General features: G+C 51.0%; 2 protein-coding genes across 6 annotated transcripts in view; one reads left to right on the plus strand and one right to left on the minus strand.

Annotated features, from left to right (window-relative positions):
* The first annotated feature begins 3,196 nt into the window (after positions 1-3,196).
* Positions 3,197-12,291, plus strand: CERS2 (ceramide synthase 2). Its single transcript, XM_047724587.1, has 11 exons — positions 3,197-3,351; positions 8,332-8,505; positions 8,927-9,044; positions 9,242-9,360; positions 9,588-9,645; positions 9,752-9,802; positions 10,030-10,122; positions 10,317-10,445; positions 10,649-10,755; positions 10,887-11,040; positions 11,224-12,291. Exons 2-11 carry the CDS (start codon positions 8,333-8,335, stop codon positions 11,362-11,364), a joined length of 1,143 nt encoding a protein of 380 aa, XP_047580543.1. The 5' UTR covers positions 3,197-3,351; position 8,332; the 3' UTR covers positions 11,365-12,291.
* The window catches only part of SETDB1 (SET domain bifurcated histone lysine methyltransferase 1), a 61,351-nt gene continuing 53,622 nt past the window's right edge, over positions 12,136-19,864 (minus strand). For all 5 annotated transcript variants that reach the window (XM_047724584.1, XM_047724583.1, XM_047724586.1 and 2 more), the window contains 8 exons: positions 16,850-17,019; positions 15,566-16,194; positions 14,722-14,750; positions 14,488-14,620; positions 14,089-14,254; positions 13,496-13,707; positions 13,145-13,233; positions 12,136-12,997 (listed from right to left, as the gene is read on the minus strand). In XM_047724584.1, the coding sequence (XP_047580540.1) occupies positions 12,880-12,997; positions 13,145-13,233; positions 13,496-13,707; positions 14,089-14,254; positions 14,488-14,620; positions 14,722-14,750; positions 15,566-16,194; positions 16,850-17,019 (1,546 nt within the window). In that variant the 3' untranslated portion in view covers positions 12,136-12,879. The remainder of the gene's footprint in view (positions 12,998-13,144; positions 13,234-13,495; positions 13,708-14,088; positions 14,255-14,487; positions 14,621-14,721; positions 14,751-15,565; positions 16,195-16,849; positions 17,020-19,864) is intronic.

A 19,864-nucleotide genomic window follows, 5' to 3' on the forward strand; every position in this document is an offset into this window, starting at 1 on the left:
TGGTCCAGGAGCGTGAGGAGGGAGAATGTAAGATGTGTTTACAGCTGCTTCACTGAAACTTGGTGGAATCTCACTCCTTTTGTCCTGGCGTTTTGTTTTGCTTAACTCCAGGGCCAGATTGAGGTTGTTTTCCAATTTACTAATCACTTTTCACCCCCATGCTCTAAATTTTAGAATTTCAGAGTAGGAGGGGTTCTTGGAGATGACTGGTCTGCCACCCTCTTATTACTGACTCAGGAAGGGGAGTGAACCAGATCCAGGTCTCCTAACTTCTCCTGTGCTTTCTTCATTACTTGGATGAGGGCATAGCTGATTTGGGGTCTTAGTGAAGGATATAGGGGACAGGCAGTAAAAATTACAGCCTCAGCTGTTGACTCATGAATAAGGTTTCAACTCCAACTCCATATTGCTCTTCTGCAAAATCTCGCACTGCATGCTTTCTGAATGCATAGAAATTCCTCCTGGGTATTTTTCTCTTTTTATGAAACTGTTTCTCCCCAGAGCTCCTGACACCTGAGTTCCTCTGCTCACATAGTAGCCATGCTCTAGTCCTTTACTCAAACAGGCTTCTGCGTTGCACAAGCCACCCAGACTTTCCTCAGCTGGGGTCCATGTCTTTTGCTGTCCTAGAAGCCTGCCCAGATACTTAAATCCCAGCTTGAAGGCTGATGGTGTCCTCTGCCTCAGGCCACCTCAGCAGCCTTTACAGAGGAAGTGAGTCACAGCAAGGCAGGCAGCTTGGGGCACTGTGGGCGTGGCCATGCCTGCCCAGGGCACTGGGGGATGGGTCAGAAAGGTGGTGATCAAAATCTCCTGGTCCAGGGGCGCCTGGGTGGCTCAGTGGGTTAAAGCCTCTGCCTTTGGCTCCGGTCATGATCCCAGGATCCTGGGATCGAACCCCGCGTCGGGCTCTCTGCTTGGCGGGGAGCCTGCTTCCTCCTCTCTCTCTCTGCCTGCCTCTCTGCCTACTTGTAATCTCTGCCTGTCAAATAAATAAAATCTTAAAAAAAAAAAAATCTCCTGGTCCAGCTGAGGTGGGGAGTGTATGTGTGTGTGTGTGTGTGTGTGTGTGGCGCAGGCCCGAGCTACTGTCCTAAGTATGTTGACAGAACTGGTAGCATCATTCTAATGCTGCCTAAAGGCACTTCCCTTTCTCCAGCCACCTTCTCTTTTGTCTCCTGGGGGAGGGGTACCCCCTCTTATCTTTATTTCTCAGGTCTTGACTATCCGACTTCTGTCCCCAAACTTCCCCTGCCCACTGCTATCTTAAAAGTAAGTTGAACGGTCTTCAGTCCTCTAAGGAATCATTTAAAAAGTCTTGTGGGGGGCACCTGGGTGGCTCAGTGGGTTAAGCCACTGCCTTCGGCTCAGGTCATGATCTCAAGGTCCTGGGATGGAGCCCCTCATCGGGCTCTCTGCTCAGCAGGGAGCCTGCTTCTCCCTCTCTCTCTGCCTGCCTCTCTGCCTACTTGTGATCTCTGTCTGTCAAATGAATAAATAAAATCTTAAAAAAAAAAACAAAAAAGTCTTATGGGCACCTTGGAGAAACTTGGCGTCTAGGAAAACTTCTTGGGAAAAGGGCTCAGAAGCTAAAGGAAAAGAACCAAACAGTACAGAGGCATGAGGAATTAGAGAGGGATCCGAAGGTTAGCTGGAGCTCTAAGCAGAGACACTGAACCCTTCTGGAAAAGGGTGTGTGGGTACGTAGCAGAGATGAATCTGGGGAGGACTCTCAAGAAAGGTAGAGGGAACTTTGGATTGGAAGGCAGAAGAAGAGGGTTACAGAGAGGTAAAAAGATGTAAGCAGTGCTAATCAGGGAGGAGTTCAGCCTGGGGCAAATGAAAACAGAGCTGGAGGGCTTGCAGGGGGGTCGGGAAGGTCGGGCTAAAAAAGGTGGCTGGTCTGGGTGGAGATGGGCCATGGGTTGGGCCAATAATTCTCATTTCTCCACTGGTAGGAATGAATGGTCTGAGGGTTCTGCTACAGAGAGCAAACGAACAAATAGCTTGGACATCAGTCGGCTTCTGCTTCTCTACCTCTCCAGAAAGAGCCTTAGGTGAGGGCCAGGCTCTCAACTGGCATAGTGGGGAGGTCGCTCTCCTTCCTGAGATCTATCAAAATACCTGAACTTGACCAGATAAACCATGAAAGAAGCTACTGTCCGAGATTCTGTGACAGGACAAAAATACCAACATTTCATCGAGGTAAAAAACGAAGTTACCCCTACGTGGAGTAAACTCCAGCTCTCTTTCTAAACAAACTTTCAAACACATTCTAGCCGCATTCTGTCCGTGCTAGGATTCCAGGTCGGTTTTCTAGGACAATGTTGCATCTTCCTGAAATGCCAGTTTTACAAAAGACATCTTAAAACTATGAATTAGAAGAGGGAAAAACAGTGTAGATGGCAAACTCAGATAAATTTTACAAAACAAAAGTTGGCAGTTGACTCTTTCAGAGAACTATGGCGGGTTAGATGTGCCACTGCGGGAAGGTTTTACATACTTGGGTGGAAACGAGGGTTTTGTGTTGGGGATGGAGTGGGGGACCTCGCAGGGACCGCAGGCTCTGCGCAAGGAAGGGCAAGGGAATCACGAGGGTCCGCTGCCTGGGTCAGGCCGGGAGAGGAGCTTGGCCTGGGCGCACTGCACTCGGAAAGGTCTCCCCCAGGCTTCGCTCGCCCGAAGCCTGGGCGCCGTCCTCCCTCCGCCGCTCAGTGGGGCTAGAGGTGGGAAGTGTGGCAATCGGTCGGGCGGGGGGAACTGGGGGCTGCAGCAGGGCTGAAGTCGCTGACCGCAGTTGGGGGCAAGAGGGTGAGGCAGGCGCTCGGTCGCTCCTCGCCGGGCATCTCGAGTGTCTGTCCCCGAGGGCCGAGGAGAGCCCAGAGTGGCCGTGGGGCTCCCGCACTGTCTTCCCTCCTCGGGGTCTTCTCCAGGTGCCGAGATTACAGTGGGCGCGGCCGCGGGGCTGGCCAGCTAGGGCTCAGGTCCCAGAGCCCGGAAAGGAGCGGCGGCAGGGAGCGGGGGCTGGGCGCGGCCGCCCGGCGCAGAGGCCCCGGGCCCCGCTGCCCTCCCTCCTCTCCCCTGCCGTCGCCCGGCTGCAGGCCCACGCCCAGCCTCCCGGTTCCTGGCCCGCTCGCGGCCTTGCTCTCCCGGGCTGGGCTCGGACGCGGCTCGGCTGGGCTCGGCGGGTGGAGGAGGAAGGAGGGAGGGAGCGGGCGGGCGGGCGGAAGGGGGAGGAGAGGAGCGAGCCTAGCCAGTCCGGGGGGGGTGGGGGCCGGAGCTCCGCGGACGCCTGGAGAGACGGAGCAGCGGCTCCCGGCCCCGCCAGCTCCGCGACGCCGCCGCCGCCGAGTGAGTCGGGACCCCCAGCTTGGGAGCCGCGGGCACTGCGCGCAGGGGTGGGGCGGGGAGCGGCCGCGGAAAAGTTGGGAGAAGTGGGGGCGGCTCCGACGCGGCTCCGCGGAGAGGGCCCCGGCTGCGGAGCGAGCGGGGGGCGACAAGGGCAGAGGGAGCGGGGCGCGGGCTCGGGGCGGCCGGGCGGGAGCGGCGGCCGCGGGCTCGGGGGCCTGTGCCCGGCGCGCTCATGGCGGCGGGCCTGGGGGAGGGCGGGCCGGAGCGCCTCGCGGGAGCGACCGGGCCCCCAGTGCCGCCCGAGGGCAGGCTGGCCGGGCGCCTCGGCATTGTGGGGCGCGCCGCCCCAGCCCGGCGAGGCAAGCCCTGCTGTCAACAGGTAGGGGCCCGGGGCTGCTCGCCAAGGGCCCGAGCCACAGGCGCCCCCTTTGTTGGGGAGAGGAGCTTGGTGACCATTTGCGCGAGAGCCCCAGCCTGGCAGTGGGCCTGCGGCGTCGCTCCTGGCCTGCACGGGTCCCATGGCTGGAGTAGGAGGGTGGGGAGGGTCTTGCCGCTTTTTCTTTGGACCGGCCCACTGTGCCCACTCCGGGAGCGAGGTCAGAGCGTCCATGTGCTTAACGGGAAACAGGAAGGAGCGGCTCTGAGTGTCTGCCCCGGCCCCCCAAGGCTAAGGCTCCTATACCGTTATGGGGTGTGTGTGGCTGGGGCGAAGAGGGGGGAAGCTGCTGGTGAAACTGGTTTTCTGGGCCACAGCTTGTTAATTACCGGCCCGGAGGCTCTCTGGCAAGTAGGTTAATTGCAGGTGTGTGGCACTAATATTTGGCCTCAGCTTGGGGGTTTCTCTGTCTCCCCGAGCCAGGCTCCTGGCATCACAACCTGGGCTTAGTTACCTGAGTTCCTAGACTCAGTACTCAGGGGTTTCTGAGGATCCCAAGGAATGAAGTGAGCCCCTCTTCACAGGGGAATGAATCTGGGAAGGCCTCCAACAGACAGTCACTCCCACATCTGTGTTGGAGGGGTCGCTGCCCAATACCAAAGTCCAGGTGACTGGGTCTAAATGTGGGTGGTGGACTGCACTTGTAATGGGGCTCCTAGGGATAAGGACTTGTCATAGCCTTGTCTCTCTGGCCCTAATCATAAAGTGACCTGCACAGATTCTCTGTTCTAAGGGGAATTCCTGGTCTCCCTTGGTACCCCATAGCCCACTCCCTTCACTGGGGCCTCTGGCCAGCTTTCCCCCTGGAGGCAGGGCCTCCTCACCTCCCTGTCACTGGCCAGGAGCCTGCAGGCCTCCCGATACTTTACTGTGATCTTCAGCACTGCCCCCGCTCTGCCTCTTTAATCTGCCGGCCTCTCTCTGCCCCTGGAGGCTCTAGTCACACTCAGTATTTGGGTGTGTTGGGGCCTCTAGTGGGGCAGCCCAGACATGCTAAATTTGGGGACCTACACGGCTGCCTGGAGCAATGACACACCTCCTGTTGGCTTCAACCGTGCTGCAGCCTTCTAGTTGCTTCTGTGCTGTTGCCAAAAGAAAGTTTTCAACAAGAAGAGTACTCGGATCCTCCCCCTTTTTTTGTAGTCTCTCAGGCTTCAGTGGCAGCTGGAAGCCTGTGGGACCCTGTGTTTGTCCGTCTCTCCTCCTTTGCTGATCCTGGTTTCCTCAGTTATTTCTTCAATAAATAAGAGACCCGCATGACTATTTTCGTGTTGAGTCTGTGAGATCCCTTCCTCACGGACTCAGACCTCTGCCCTCTCAGCATTCTGGGTTTACAAGCCCCCAGAGCCTTGTAAAGGGCTCTGCCCCCTTTACATCCTGCTCTGAGGGGTTGGGAGGGGTCAGTCAAGAGATGGGGCAGAGAGTGGGGGCTGGGCAGAGCCCTAGTCAAGTTCCTGGTAATCCAATGCCCATGAAATCCCTGCTCTCTTGGCCCCTGTCCAGCCTGTGCCTCAGAGAGTGGCGTCTATGTCTCTGAGGCAGGTGTGTGTGTGAGAGAGGAGAGAGAGACACACACAAGACACATATACTCTGTTTTCTCTCCATGTGTGGAGTGAGTACATTCTGTGAGTGGGAAAATATCTGTAGGTGTGATTTCTCCATCAGAAAATCAAATGCCTACCCTGAGGGCCGACTCGCCAGAAAAGCAGGGTTGTCCTCCCTATGCCCAGTTAACATCTCCTCTTCTTGCCCCGGCCTTTTGTTTATGGGATCGTGCTTGGCTTGGTGCGCTGGTGCCAAGAAGCCACCAGAGCTGCCTCAGGAGCAAACCTGTTGGTTCTGTGGGGCTGTGTAAGCGAGGCTGCTGGGAGCCCCTGTTGTCCTCTCTGCCCCTGCCCATGTTGAGTCAGAAGCCCTGACCATGCTGAATCGGGTGCCTCTCCCTGCTGGGCTAGGCCCTGGGGGTGGGGAATAGTGGGCAGGGATGGGGTAGCTTTGCTCTGCTAATGGAAGTACTGGGCAGCAAGGGAGGGCTGTGGTCACAGAAAGCCTGCAAGCCAGGTATGAGAGAGCCCCCATTAATCTGCATTTCTGAGCTGCAGACATACCATGTCCTTTGGCTCTCCCTGCTTGGGATGGGAAGGGTAGACAGGTGTCGTCTTGTTTTGGGGTTGAGATAATGGCCCTATCCTGGTGCTTGCCCTTGACCACTCTCTGACCCTTTTTCTGCTAACTTCCCCAGCTCCTCACCTTCTTTGTAGGTTTAGACCGGCAGAAGACAATCCTGGGCGCCAGAAGTCAGGGAGAGGGGCCCCACTCACACCCTCTGGGACCCCAGCCAGCCCTCTGAATCTTTAATCCTAAAAATGTCTCTGACAGAGAAGCTTCCTGCCAGTTTCCACTGACCAGGGTGGGGATGGGGCCCGACATCCAGGCCTGTCTGTATACTTTTGCTTTAGATCTCCGTGGAGGACAAGGTGGGCTCCAAGAGATGTGGAGCCCAGGGGACACATCAGGTATCTTTCCCCACCCCCAATCTAGCTAAGCCAGAAAGGTGGGAAGGACGAGCCAGAGGCAGGAGGCATGCTAGCACTTTGAGGCATTCTGTATTGTCCTTCTCTGCTAGACTTTCTCAATCTTTTCTCTATGAAAATGTGTTGTGCACTTGGTTGTGTGGGGAAAGTTCCACTGTGGAGAAGTATGTTTAATTTTGTTCAGTTCAAAAGGCTTCCATCTCCTTAACTAATTAAATATTTATTCTGGCTAAGGTAGAGGGGGAAGGGGCAGCGCCCTCGGGAACTGAGCCTAGAGTGTGTGTGTGTGAATGAGTGTTACTGGGGAAAGGTGGAGCTGAAGCTCCTTTATTGTCAGTGCTGACCTCTGACTTCATCCGAGAGCAGTGACCACGAGTGGGGACAAGAGGGTAAAGTCCTTGAGCTGAAATACTGACCCGTGACAGGCTGAGAGGGATTTCTGAGAGGGATTTCGCAAGTGCTGTGGTGGGTGTGGGCGGAGCTATGGGAAGAGCGGCCCGGGGCCCGAGGACCAGCCCAGCTCAGCTGGGATCTGATCAGCTTTCAGCCAGTGGCACCAACTGGTCTCCAGTTCCTGGTGGAGAACAGTCTCCCCACTCTCTTCCCTCCAGGTGGGAGGAGACCACCTTCTGCGTCAGCTTTTAGTTCCATGCCAGCCTGAATACCAGCACCTCTCTTCCCTCCTGAGAGGATGAGGGCTAGGTGGCCCAGAAACTTCTGCACTTGTCATCCCACTGGCGTTCTGAGTCCCAGGACTGCCAGGCATTCTGTTGGTATTGGCATCACTGATTCCATAGGACCATCTTGCTGCTGCTCTCAGCTCCCAGCAACTGCTCTCCCCGTCAGGAGCACTGGACAATGCCTTTAGAGGGAACCTCTAAGGAGCTCTGTACCCTCCCTCATTCCAGTATCCAAGTGGCCAGGGGTTGGTCACTGCCTCCCAGTAGACCCTGGGGAGGAGGGGGGAGATGGGAAGTAACAGCTTTTCCCTGAGCTGAGAGTCCTTGGGATGGGTGTTCCCTGCAGACTAGTTACTATTTTATGGATGAGCCTTAATAAATAGCTCTTACTTCCACCAGATGTCTTGGTCTTCTGATTCCATTGTCTGTCCATGAATCCCTAATCTTTTTTTTTTTTTTAGATTTTATTTTTTTGACAGAGACAGACACAGCAAGAGAGGGAACACAAGCAGGAGGAGTGGGAGAGGGAGAACAGGCTTCCCGTTGAGCAGGGAGCCCCATGCAGGGCTCAGTCCCGGGACCTTGGGATCATGACGTGAGCCAAAGGCAGATGCTTAATGACTGAGCCACCGAGGCGCCGCCCCCCATCCCTAATTCTTTACAGCCTTGCCTTCACTTTGTTTTTGAAAAGATACTTCAGACAGTTCTTCTACCCTATGTGCAGGAATTGGATGGCTTGGCATGGGGTGTTAATCTCAGGTGGAATAGTTTGATGTTCACTGATTGTCCTGGAGCTCAGCATCTTTTAGGGACATAATTTTGCTTTACTCTGGCCTCTTAATTTTCCCCAGGGACCTGCTGGCCCAGAAGAGTTGTAGGGAAGGAGGAGGTAAGGTTTGCTTTAGCCCTGCAATCTGTTTTTGGGCTTCCTTGGCATGGAGGCTTCTAACTGTGGGTTGGCTTGAGGGATAGAGGGGTAGTTGGAGCATGGGGGCAGGGGAGGAGAAGGTGCCTCCGGTTTTACTCAGATTGTTACAACTTCCAGGGTCAGATCCTGCCTCTCTTCCCTGTTGGGGTAGCAAAGTGATGGGGAGACCCCAAGGTTTTTAGTTCGAGAGAACTGGGACTCCTGGGGGTCATCAGCAGCATCTTTAGTTGCAGTAAATGGTAAATGTTAGAACTGGAAAGCCACCATATTACAGACAAGGAAACTGATTTGCCCAACACCATGTGGCTGGGACCAGACTCCAGGGCTTGAGTCTGTCATCTTTCTCTTCCCCCATAGCTGCCCCCCTGTGATGCCCTCTGACTTCCCCGCCTCCTCACTCAGGATGCTCCAGACCTTGTATGACTACTTCTGGTGGGAACGGCTGTGGCTGCCTGTGAACTTAACTTGGGCTGATCTAGAAGACCGGGATGGACGTGTCTACGCCAAAGCCTCAGACCTCTACATCACACTACCCCTGGCCTTGCTCTTCCTCATCATTCGATACTACTTTGAGCTGTGAGCATACCAACCTTCCCCCATGCCTGCCTTGGCTGCCAGCCACAGTTTCTCACACTTCAAGTTTGTCTCTTGCTGTTTAATTGGTCCCAGACCCGGCTGTTCTGGCCACCCATATCCCTGCCTACTGTGTGCCCCCCACTGAACGCAGCATTGTCTTCCTGAGGGCTCAGCACCCCCAGGCCCTTTCCTTCAATGGTTATTTGTTCTCCCTCTCCACTCTGCCTGGTCACTCGTGAACACAGGCAGCTTTGTCAGCTTTGGGCAGCCAAAGGAGGCCAAAGAGGGAGTTGCTGGGAAACTGAGGCCCAGGATAAAGTTGCCTGAGCTTGCAGCCCTTTTCCCTCTCAGCTTAGGGGCTACCAAGAAACTGAGGTGCTTTAAAGGAGACAGACCCTTTTCACTGATCTCCCTTCCTCAGTTATGTAGCTACACCACTGGCCGCCCTCCTGAACGTAAAGGAGAAAACTCGGCTGCGGGCACCAGCCAACCCCACCTTGGAGCACTTCTACCTAACCAGTGGCAAGCAGCCCAAACAGGTGTGAGCCGCAGGCCCTGCTCTGGGAGTTGCTGGGTGCTGCTGGGGGAGGGCGCAGGTTGCAATGCCATGTGGGCAGGCGACCAGAGGAGAGGGCAGTGGTACTGATCCAGGTTCTTGCTGGGAGGCGGTGGCGGGAGGATGGGGGTGCTGTCGAGTTCCACAGTTGAACATACTGGGCTTCTTCACGACCCCCAGGCAGAGGTAGAGCTCCTGTCTCGGCAGAGTGGGCTTTCTGGCCGCCAGGTAGAGCGCTGGTTCCGCCGCCGCCGAAACCAGGACCGGCCCAGTCTCCTCAAGAAGTTCCGAGAAGCCAGGTAGGGGAGGTTGGGGCAGGAGAAGCTGGGTGGCAGAGGAAGGTCTAATGTCCTGCTTGGAGAGGTGGGCCACGGCTATGTGCAGGGAGAGGTTGTTGTGCCCTGGTGAGGCGGCGAATTTGGATATTAATGATACTCTTGAGAGGGAGATCTCTGAGCACTTGGGAGTGGTTGAAGGGCTGTGCCACTCTCCCAGCCACTCTCATCCTTTCTGCTTCCTCTTCCAGCTGGAGATTCACCTTTTACCTGATTGCGTTCATTGCTGGCATGGCCGTCATCGTGGATGTGAGTGCGGGGTTCTTGGGAGGTGGGAGTAGGTTTTCTGTCAAGGTGGTGTGAAGCCATAGAGTGTGGGCCCCTCCTCTTTTAACCTCTCACCATCTCTCTGCAGAAACCCTGGTTCTATGACATGAAGAAGGTTTGGGAGGGATATCCCATACAGGTATGAGATGGGGTCCTGACTCCTTATCTGGGGTGATTAAGAAAATCAAGGTAGGACAGGACTAGGACATGTACACCTGTGTGAAAAGATCATCTCTGGGACACATGGCAGAAGGCACTGCAGTCGTGGTGCTAAACAAGGGCTAGAAGGGCTGGGTCGGACAGGTGAGACCCTCGGGTCCTGTTGTTCAGGGTCCCTCACCTTTCTGTTTCTCTCCTCTCTCCCAGAGCACCATCCCTTCCCAGTATTGGTACTACATGATTGAACTTTCTTTTTACTGGTCGCTGCTCTTCAGCATTGCCTCTGATGTCAAGCGAAAGGTAGGTCAGGGAGCTGTGCCCCTAAGCCTAGGAGCCAAAACAAATCCCCGGGATGGAGAGCCTTTCTCTTTGATTTCTGGTATTTGGATGGAGCTGTGGGTTAAGGGGAACTAGGTGGAAGGGGAAAGAAGTAGGATTAGAGTGGGGGCTGAGGAACACAAAAAAGTCCCCTGGAGCCTGCATCTTCTTTGCAGGATTTCAAGGAACAGATCATCCACCACGTGGCAACCATCATTCTCATCAGCTTCTCCTGGTTTGCCAATTACATCCGAGCAGGGACTTTGATCATGGCTCTGCATGACTCTTCCGACTACCTTCTAGAGGTCAGGCTCGCTGGGCATTTCTTCAAACCTAAGAGACTCTGGTGCAGGTTCTCCTGTCCCTCTCCCTTTTTTGGGGGTGGTGGTGGTGTGGGGGGTGCTGACCTTCCTGGGACCAAGGCGGTGGGGGCACAGAGCCAGTGTATATATAAATGTATATGGGAGAGTCAGGAGCCCATGATGATGGACGGGGGCTATCTGTACAGTCAGCCAAGATGTTTAACTATGCGGGATGGAAAAACACCTGCAACAACATCTTCATCATCTTCGCCATCGTCTTCATCATTACCCGACTGGTCATCCTGCCCTTCTGGTGAGTAGGCCAGTCTATACTCCTGTCCTCAAGGAATCAGGAGTCTTGCCTCTCCCCTTATCTGTTCTCATCCCCGCTGCCTCCTCCGCCTCCTCTGTGTTTCCAGTTCTGTCCCTCCTTTCCTGATGCAGGATCTTGCACTGCACGGTGGTCTACCCCTTGGAGCTCTATCCTGCCTTCTTCGGCTACTACTTCTTCAATTCCATGATGGGAGTGCTACAGCTGCTGCATATCTTCTGGGCCTACCTCATTCTGCGCATGGCCCACAAGTTCATAACTGGAAAGGTGACTGCTCTGTAGGCCCTACACCCTTCAACTCTAGAAACAGCCCAGACTCCCTCCCATATGAGCAGGCATCCTGCTAAGAAACTACTGTGGGGCCCTGGGTACAGTAAGACAAGTCTGCTGAGAGAGGCATTCCTTAAGCATTTGAGGACAGCATGTAACCCTTCTTTTCCCTTTCCACAGCTGGTAGAGGATGAACGCAGTGACCGGGAAGAAACGGAGAGCTCAGAGGGGGAGGAGGCTGTAGCCGGGGGAGGAGCAAAGAGCCGGCCCCTAGCCAACGGCCACCCTATCCTCAGTAACAACCATCGTAAGAATGACTGAACCATTGTCCCTGCTGCCCCTCAGATTAATGCATAAAGCCAAGGAACTAGCCTGTCCTCCCCAGAGGACCACTTAAGCCCTGGGGAGAAAGCAAACAAGGAGAGAGTTCTTCTATATCCCAACCCCCTGCTTCTTTGTCACCCAGTTGCCTTTAACCAAACTCTAACCAGCCTATCCCCAGGTAGAGGGGAGGTTGGTATATCCTTTGTTAGAGGGGGGATGGACTTATTTTCCCTCTGTTATTCTAAGTTGTCCTTTCTATTGCTTTGGAGGCCTGCCTCAGCTCTGGGGGTGGCAATTACAACTCACATTCCTTATTCTTCAGAATTTGGCCCTAGCTATTTGCCTCAGACTCCCTGACCTCCAGAGCCAGGGTCGTGCCTTATTATCCCATCTGTGGGCCTCATTCTGCCAAAGACGGACCAAGGCTCACCCTTCTAGGCTCCCTAACTTGGGCCAGAAAACCAAAGCTGAGCTTTAACTTTTTCCCCTCCTGAGACACAAATGAGTCGAGTGTAGGAGGGTACATATGACCCCTACCTCTGCCAAAAAGGGGGGGCGCATATTGGGACTGCTCAGATGGTCTACGTGTTATTTCTCTGCCAGCTCTCTGTCATCACAGGTCCAGGATCTTAACTGCCTCCTTCCTCTGGCCTCATCCCCTAGGCTAGCTGGTTTGGAATAGAATGGCAACTAGTTCTAATTTTTATTTATTAAACATTCGGTGTTTTGGTTTAAAGCCAGAATTACAGCTAGCACCTGGCATTTCAGCAGAGGGACCACTTCAGACCAAAATGTACTGTTAATGGTTTGTTTTTTTTTTAATTAAAATATATTAAAGATTAAGTAAAACATGGCAATAAGTGTCTGAGACTAATAGGAACTGAGAAGGGAGATCAACTAAATAAACTAAGGTAGTCTTCCTCATGGTTATGTAACGTTTTCTTTTTTAAAATTTCACATGGCAATTAAGAAAAAGCAAAGGTAGAGAAGGTGTGAGATTAATGACAGCTGCCCCTTGGGAAAGATGAGGGGTGGAAACAGCTCTGTCCCTGGAAGACCCAGAACTGGGAGAATGGGGGCTGAGGAAGATGAATCAAATCACAATCTTCGTTTTAATATCTTGTTAAAAAGACGTTCAAGAAACCATACAAATCAAGGATAGTAGATACGCAGCCCTCATTCCAGGAATACAGTCTGTCAGAAGCATGAACACTTGAACAAACATAGGCTGGGAGGGAGGGGTCACAGGAGGACCGAGGGATATCAGGCCCAGGTCGGCATGACAACCTCTCCCTGCCTCTGGTGCTTTAGGAGGTGGGAGGAGGGACCCTGCCTGCTAGCACCACATGGGAAGGGATCTCTTGATCCAGAGTTCCCATTTCTATCTACTAGGAGCTGGGGGAAGAGCTAGACTGGAGACATGGGGGTCAGAGTTGAACAGTCAGGAAGATCCAGTTCCTGAGGAAAGGACGGTTCAGGGAGGGTTCGGAAAGTTAAGAAGGCGGCTATCCTCTAAAGAAGACGCCCTCTGCATTCGATGGCCCCGCAGCAGCAGAGCAGCTCCTTGCCTTCCACACTGCCCACCTCGTAGTTGTAGTCCCAAGTGAGCTCTGTCCCAGCCCGGATCCTCCTGGACAGGAAGACAGGGATGGGGGTGGTGAAGGCAGCATGCCACTAGGTGTGAGCAGAACTAGGGCAAAAGGTGGGGGCCTTCCCCCTCCTTAACCCTGGCTGGTGCTCTTACCCAACTTTCCCCCTCTCCCTGACCCCCTCTTACTTGCTGGCAAAGAAGGCCACCCAAGGGAAGCGAAGATCGTGAGTGTCCACGAAGACATTCTGGACAAACAGGTTGGGGCTGCAGCTATGCTGTGGGTTTAAGGACAGGACCCATAAGAACAGAGAAAACAGAACCCAGTTTTGTGGGGGTGAGTGTAAGTTGGACAAAAAACAATGCCCTTTGATCCTCCCCATCATAGAGAAGTTCTCAAAGAAAGCTACGTCTTTAAGATCCTAGAGATCAAGAATTTCTAACAAGTAAAGGTAGGTTTACATAGTTGTGTTAAAAGAACTAGAAATTTGAGGACAGTGGGATAACCCAGCATTTAGAGTGGAGGGAGAGGGGTCTCACATTGAGGTAGCGGCCGAGGTTGCCTTCTAGCTTGGCATCAATGATGTAGCAAGACTCTTCCCCATCATAGAACTGGCGTGTGTTCTTACGAACAGGTGCACTCTCCCCCTTTTCCACAGATGCCATGTTGGTGGACTTAATGGCAATCCCATGAGTGGACTTCAGAGCAAAGCCTCTGGTTGATTTTACTGCCACCTGGCGCTTTGTCGGACCTGGACAGGAAGGAGAACAGGGTTAGGCCCCATCCCACGTCACGACTGGATCCTCTACCTCCATTTCCATCCCACTCATTGCACTGTAGGAATACTGATTAGCCATGACCCTGAAAGCAAAGATTCTAATTGGCAGTTTTTTCAAGCAGGATTAGACCTGCTAGGTGAAGGAGCTGAGGCAAAAGAGTGGGGAAGTGGAAAGGAGAGAGAAGGGGATGTGCTGAACATTAGCAGTTGAGCTGGGAATCAGAGAACCCTCCCAGACATATATCGACTCTTAAGATCTGAATGTTTTCCAACTTCTTTAGCTTCCCTAAAAAAGCCCCTATCCCAGCTTTCCTACCATTCCTTCCTACTACCCCCAACATTCTTCCAGACTACCAGACATGTTCTTCTTGTCCTCAAAGTCATCCGCTTCGGAGCCAGAGGAGATGGTCTGGATATCATCGCTATCCATTGCTGTGGCTGAAGTCTGACCAGTGGTGGGCTTCCGGCTGGTCCCACTTTCCCCCTCACTTTCTGTGCTGCTAGACAATGTTAGGACATCCTGGGAAACACAAAGGTGAGAAGAAAGAAGAATAAATGGAGCGGACCCATTCAAGTTATTGCTCTTTCTACAGTTAGGTAGGAAGAAATTAAGACTACAGCAAGAGAAAGATGAGACGCTGGCTGAAGGAAAAGGAAGCAAGAAGTCACAGCCAAAGAACCAAGGGATATATTGGTAATTATCAGTAAGGCCCTGAAGAGGTGAGGTACAGCTTGAGGGAGAAGGCCACTTACATCAGCATTGGACTGAGCAGAGGCCATGAGTCGTCGGCTCTGATGCATACTAGTCTTACTAGGTGGGCGGCGAAGTCCTTCAAGCTTCATGGGAGAAGGATTGTAACCATAATTTCGAGAGCTTTCAGTAACTCTAATGGAAGGGGAAGGAATGAGAGGGAGTCAGATGATGGCATCTTTTATAGGCTTGAAACAAGGCAGATCTGGAAACAGGTGAGAAAGAGAGGCTCTTACATTGACATCTTGTTTCGGTCATCAGGCTCCTGGAAGAGAGCAAGTGAAAGGTTAAAAAGTGTTTTCAGTGGTCCTGGGTAACAAATCCAATAATCAGACTTGATCCCAAAGACCTCAGCTAGTGAGAAAGAAGTATGCTAGCTAGAGACTGCTCTGCAGCTTGACAGTAACAGTGATATTTTCATCACAACACCTGAAAGGGGGTTTCCAACACTTTCCAATGACAGACGTAAGATGCTCAAGGCAAATACTGTGGGCAGGGACATAATTCACCACTCATAATGTGCTAAGTTTCAACATCAATAAAAATACATCTAGAATCAACATTTTTTTCCCCTTTAAGGATTTATTTTGGGGGGGGGGCAGGATGGAGATAGAGCGTGCAAGCAGAGGGAGAGAGGGAGAGACTCTCAAGCTGACTTGAGCCCAACATCGGGCGCAATCTCATGACCCTGAGATCACGCCCTGAGCAGAAATCAAGAGTTGGATGCCTAACTGAGCCACCAAGACCCCCTCAATTCTTGGTTTTTAAGTATAACAAAAGACAGCAATGCTGCAGATAACCTGAAATATAACACTTAATTTAAAAAACTACTTATAAATCCTTTACTTTGAAATGAACCAGATACTTCTTTCCCCAGGTTGATTTTAAAATAATTTGGTTCTTTAAAGCACTAAGAATGTGCTGAGTGGTTGGGTGGCGGTGGTGGGGGGGTGGCGATAATCCAGTTTGCCACAGAAATATCCACCCAGTAAAATGAATGAAGAGTGAGAGTAAGCCACATTACATTACTACATCAGTTACACAAAAGCCACTGCTCTTGAGTCTCCTGCCACCACTTACCTCTTTCTTGGGCTGCTTGATGTCTCCCTCATCCTTGAAGCCCAGCCCTGAGGTGGAGGCCTTCTCAGCCTCCCCTTTGCCTCCTCCAGCCCGGCCTTCCCCACCTTCGCTAGTCTTGAAGGATGAACGGCTATCAGAGTCAGCAAAGCCACCTTCACTGACACTATTGCAGCTCAACCACGAGGCCACCTTGTTTTTGGATGTCTCTTCAGAGGAAGGCGGATTGCAGCCACCTACAGGAATTGCTGGAGGGACAGGAATATGTGGGGGGCCAAGGTCTGGGGGGCGGGAGTCCTTGGAAGCGGTCTCAGAAAGTCCGTTCTCCTTTTGGCCCCGGGTCTGCCGCCGGGTAGCATAGCTGCGCCACACGGAGCTGGTGCTGAAGTCCTCATCTTTACAGAAGTTATCATCGGAGCTGTCATCATTGGACTCTTCGGGATCCTCTGTACCACTGTTGCCATCCTCCTGGTCTTTCAAGTCCACCCCACTGCTGTCAGAGGAACAGGGAGCATCACTCTCATAGCCTTCCTTGAAGTTCTCCACGCTCTCGATGTGGTCCAGATTGGCAAAGTACTCATCACCCATCTCCAGGCCCTCCTTGTCCGCAAAGTCATCTGTCAGGATCTTGCCTGGGAATGAAGAGAATTAAAGGCATATTCCATGGTTATGAGGATCTTTTAGAAAGTATGGGGGTCCTTCCAGCAATACCCAGCCACCGACACACAGTCAAGACACCTCTATTATGGGCTCTCCCTTGTCACCTCAGTGTCTTAACTCTAGTTTTAAATCTTGCCCTTTCTGCCATCCCGTCTTCCTCTTCACTTGGTTTACCAAAAGGGTGTCTGCAGCTATGCTAAAAGCCTCTGGGTGGAGAGACATGGGAGGAAATGACACACCAGGCCCTGCTCCCATGTCCCTTGTCTAAAAAATCCTCACGTCCAATTGGGAAGGGTTTGTGCTATGGCGAGTGCCGTGCAATGTGTAAGCCTGATGATTCACAGACCTGTACCCCTGGGGCAAATAATACATTATATGTTAATAAAAAAAAAATCCTCATGTCCACTTTCATCCCTTTTCCTTCTTGTCCTTATAAAGTTCTTTGTCCCTTCCTAGTCCACCCAGACAGGCACATCACTTGTCCTGTTCTTTACATAAGAAAATCCTGGCCTCCTCTTACTCCCAAGTTCACATGTCAAGCATTTTATTCTTCTATTTAGCTTCTCTCTGATTCAATTCCCTACCATGTCCTAACCCCAGAGGCCACTCTTTCATTTCATCACCAACCTGCATAAATACAGACAAAGGAGCCTTTGGCAATGTCATCCAAGCAGCGGATACCCCAGCCCTTGTTCTGTGTCTTGAACAGCTGTAGCCGAACCTGGAGTCCGTGCTGCACCAGCCGGTTTGTGCACATGTTTGGGTCACATTTGCAGCGTTTGTTACACTCATAGACTCTGGGAGGAGGGACAATAAACTCAATCATAACGTGATTACTAGATCCGTTCTGCCCACAGAACTGTAACAATTCTTAAGGTATCATCATTTAGTAGGTAGTGATCTAAGCGAGTCAATTTACTGAACTGTCCATGCTCTTTGATTCATTTGGAAATAGAGCCCAAGGAAATAACTCAGAAGGGGGAAAAGTGATTCATGGAGGTATTTATCACACTAGTTAACAGTGAATAGCAGAATGCCGAACACCTGGAGGAAAGCGAACAAACTGATGTGAATAAAGATTAAGAGCCGTTAGAATAAGTAGACAGACTACATCAATTTATAGAAAAAGACATATAAAATAAAGGTGTATGGGACAGGCAGAAGCCAATATCATAGATATGGAAAGAGGAGGAATTGGAACAAAAGTTCTGGTATAGAGGACTTTCATTCTTTCACTGTGAACATTTACTAACCACCCAGGGCTGTTCTACATACTGGGAACTCATAACCTTTCCTCTCAGGGAGCTCAAAGATCTATTAAGTTTAAGGACCTGCACAGATTAAGTATTTAAAAAATAAACTACCAAAGTTAGAGAGATCTAGCAAATAGTTTTACGGAGAAAACTGTCATCTTCTAGGGCATCAATATTTCTGCTCCATCTACTTTGTTCAGTGTTGGGATTTCACTTAGTTTCCTGACACGGAGATTTGGAAACATCTACTTTTGGAAAGAGGACACCAGTACAATTAGAGAGTTGATGACATTGGTCCTATCCTTTTGGACAAAGATGATAAAAACAGCTCCTACCTGCTGAACATATACTTTGTTTGGCATTATGCCAATATGCTTCATACACGTTCTCTATTCTATCCTCAGAGCAGCCCTACAAGGATTTTTTTTTTAACCTCAAAAAAGATGGAAACTGGGGTGTCCACCTGGCTAAGTGGGTAGAGCATGCGACTCAGGCACAGAGGTCCTGAGTTGGAGCCCTACACTGAGTGTAGAGATTCCTCAAAAATAAAACAATGAAAGCGTAATATACAGAGAGGAAAGAACATATACATGTCTACAGCTCAATGAATTTTCACAAACTGAACACACCATGTAACCAGCACCATCTCAAGAAGCAACTTCGTTAAGTCCCCTAAAGCCTCAGTGGGGATGGGGGCGGGGTGTCTGTTCAATTCTCCTGTTTACAGCTAATAATACAAGATCAGCTTAGAATGGATGAAGTCAGAATTTGAACTTAGGTCTAATCACCACCACAGGAACCTTTCACAGTAGGTATACTGTATCACTCATTCATTCAACAATGCTTCCTATGTGCCAGGTACTGGGTCAGTTAGCTGCTGGTCATACCACGGTGAGCAAGACAGGTTCCCATCCCCATGGAGCTTATGCACTAATGGAAAAGCAAAAACAAAAGCAAGAACAAAAGCAAGTCAACATATAAATTCAAGCTGCCCCAGATCCTATAAAAAACACAAAAGGACTGCTCAATGAGAGCATTAAGGGAGTGAAAATGACCTAGTTTTAGCGTGGTCAGGAAAGGTCTCTCTGAGGAGGTGAGATTAAAGCTGAGAGCTCAAGGTTAAAGAAGATAACCATGCAATGAACAGTGGATGGACGCCAAGCAGAGGGCACAGCATGTACGAAGGCCCCTGAGGTAGGCTGGCCAACACCGGGCAAACCGGAGTCAGTAACTGAAGAATATCAGCGTGGTTAGAACAGTTTTGGAGGGAGAGAGATAGGAAGGGGCCAGATAAGCACAGTGTCTTGTGGCCCAAGATTAAGAGTTAGAATGAAATCCAAAATGCAGTGGGAAGCTATTAGAGTTTTAGGCAAGGAAGTGACATATTATTTGTGATTCTTTGAAAATATTTCTATGAAACATTTCAAACACGAAAAAGGACATAATGGACACTCATCTACTGCTCAGCATTAGCAAATCTGGACATTGTTACAAGACTCAAGTTTTATTATAATTAAAACATAAATGATACAGTGATGCAGCTGAAGCCAGTAACTGTCTTTCCCTTTGCTTAGCTTTCAATTTGCATTCAGCACAAATTCATCTCCTGAGTTCCCTGGCAGCCTTCATCTCTTGTGAAGATCCTCAGACATACAGGTTTTCTACTAAGCCTGTTCTTCCAGAGCTTCTCTTGCAGCTGGATCTGCACTGCTTGCACACTGGCTGTCCCATCTGGTGTGTGGCTGTCAGCCTAGAAGTCCCCTTTACCCCACCACCTCCAGGGCTCTCCCTCAATCCTCTTTTGAGTTGGAGCTGCTATTTCCTGGATCAGAATGTCTTCCCCTCTCTTGACTTTTCCCCTTATGGCAAATAATTCCAGTTAACTTCCTTTTTTTTTTTTTTTTTTTAAAGATTTTATTTACGTATTTGACAGAGAGAAGAGTATAAACAGGAGGAGCGGCAGGGAGAGGGAGAAGCAGGCTCCCCGCTGAGCAGAGAGCCCAATATGGGGCTCCATCCCAGGACCCTGGGATCATGACCTGAGCCAAAGGCAGGTGCTTAACCGACTGAACCACCCAGGTGCCCCCTCCAATTGACTTTCTGGGAAGGAAACTAAATCAACAATTTTGAGGTGTTTCATGTCTAAAAAATGTCTTTAGTTTAACACTTAAAACTCTGGGTTATAAATAATTTCCCCTCAGAATTCTGAATAGGGTCCTTAATTTCCACCTAGCTTCCCATGTCATTTTGAGAAGGCCAAAGACATTGAGTCTTTATTTTTATGGTCTATTTCTCTTCTCTAGAAGCTTTTAGGATTTATAGTTTGTCTTCAGTGTTCTGCGGACACAATGATTTCATTTTATTATAATATTTTTTAGTGGTGATCTAT

Source organism: Lutra lutra, chromosome 4 (assembly GCF_902655055.1).
Source record: "Lutra lutra chromosome 4, mLutLut1.2, whole genome shotgun sequence".
Taxonomy (NCBI): Eukaryota; Metazoa; Chordata; class Mammalia; order Carnivora; family Mustelidae; genus Lutra; species Lutra lutra.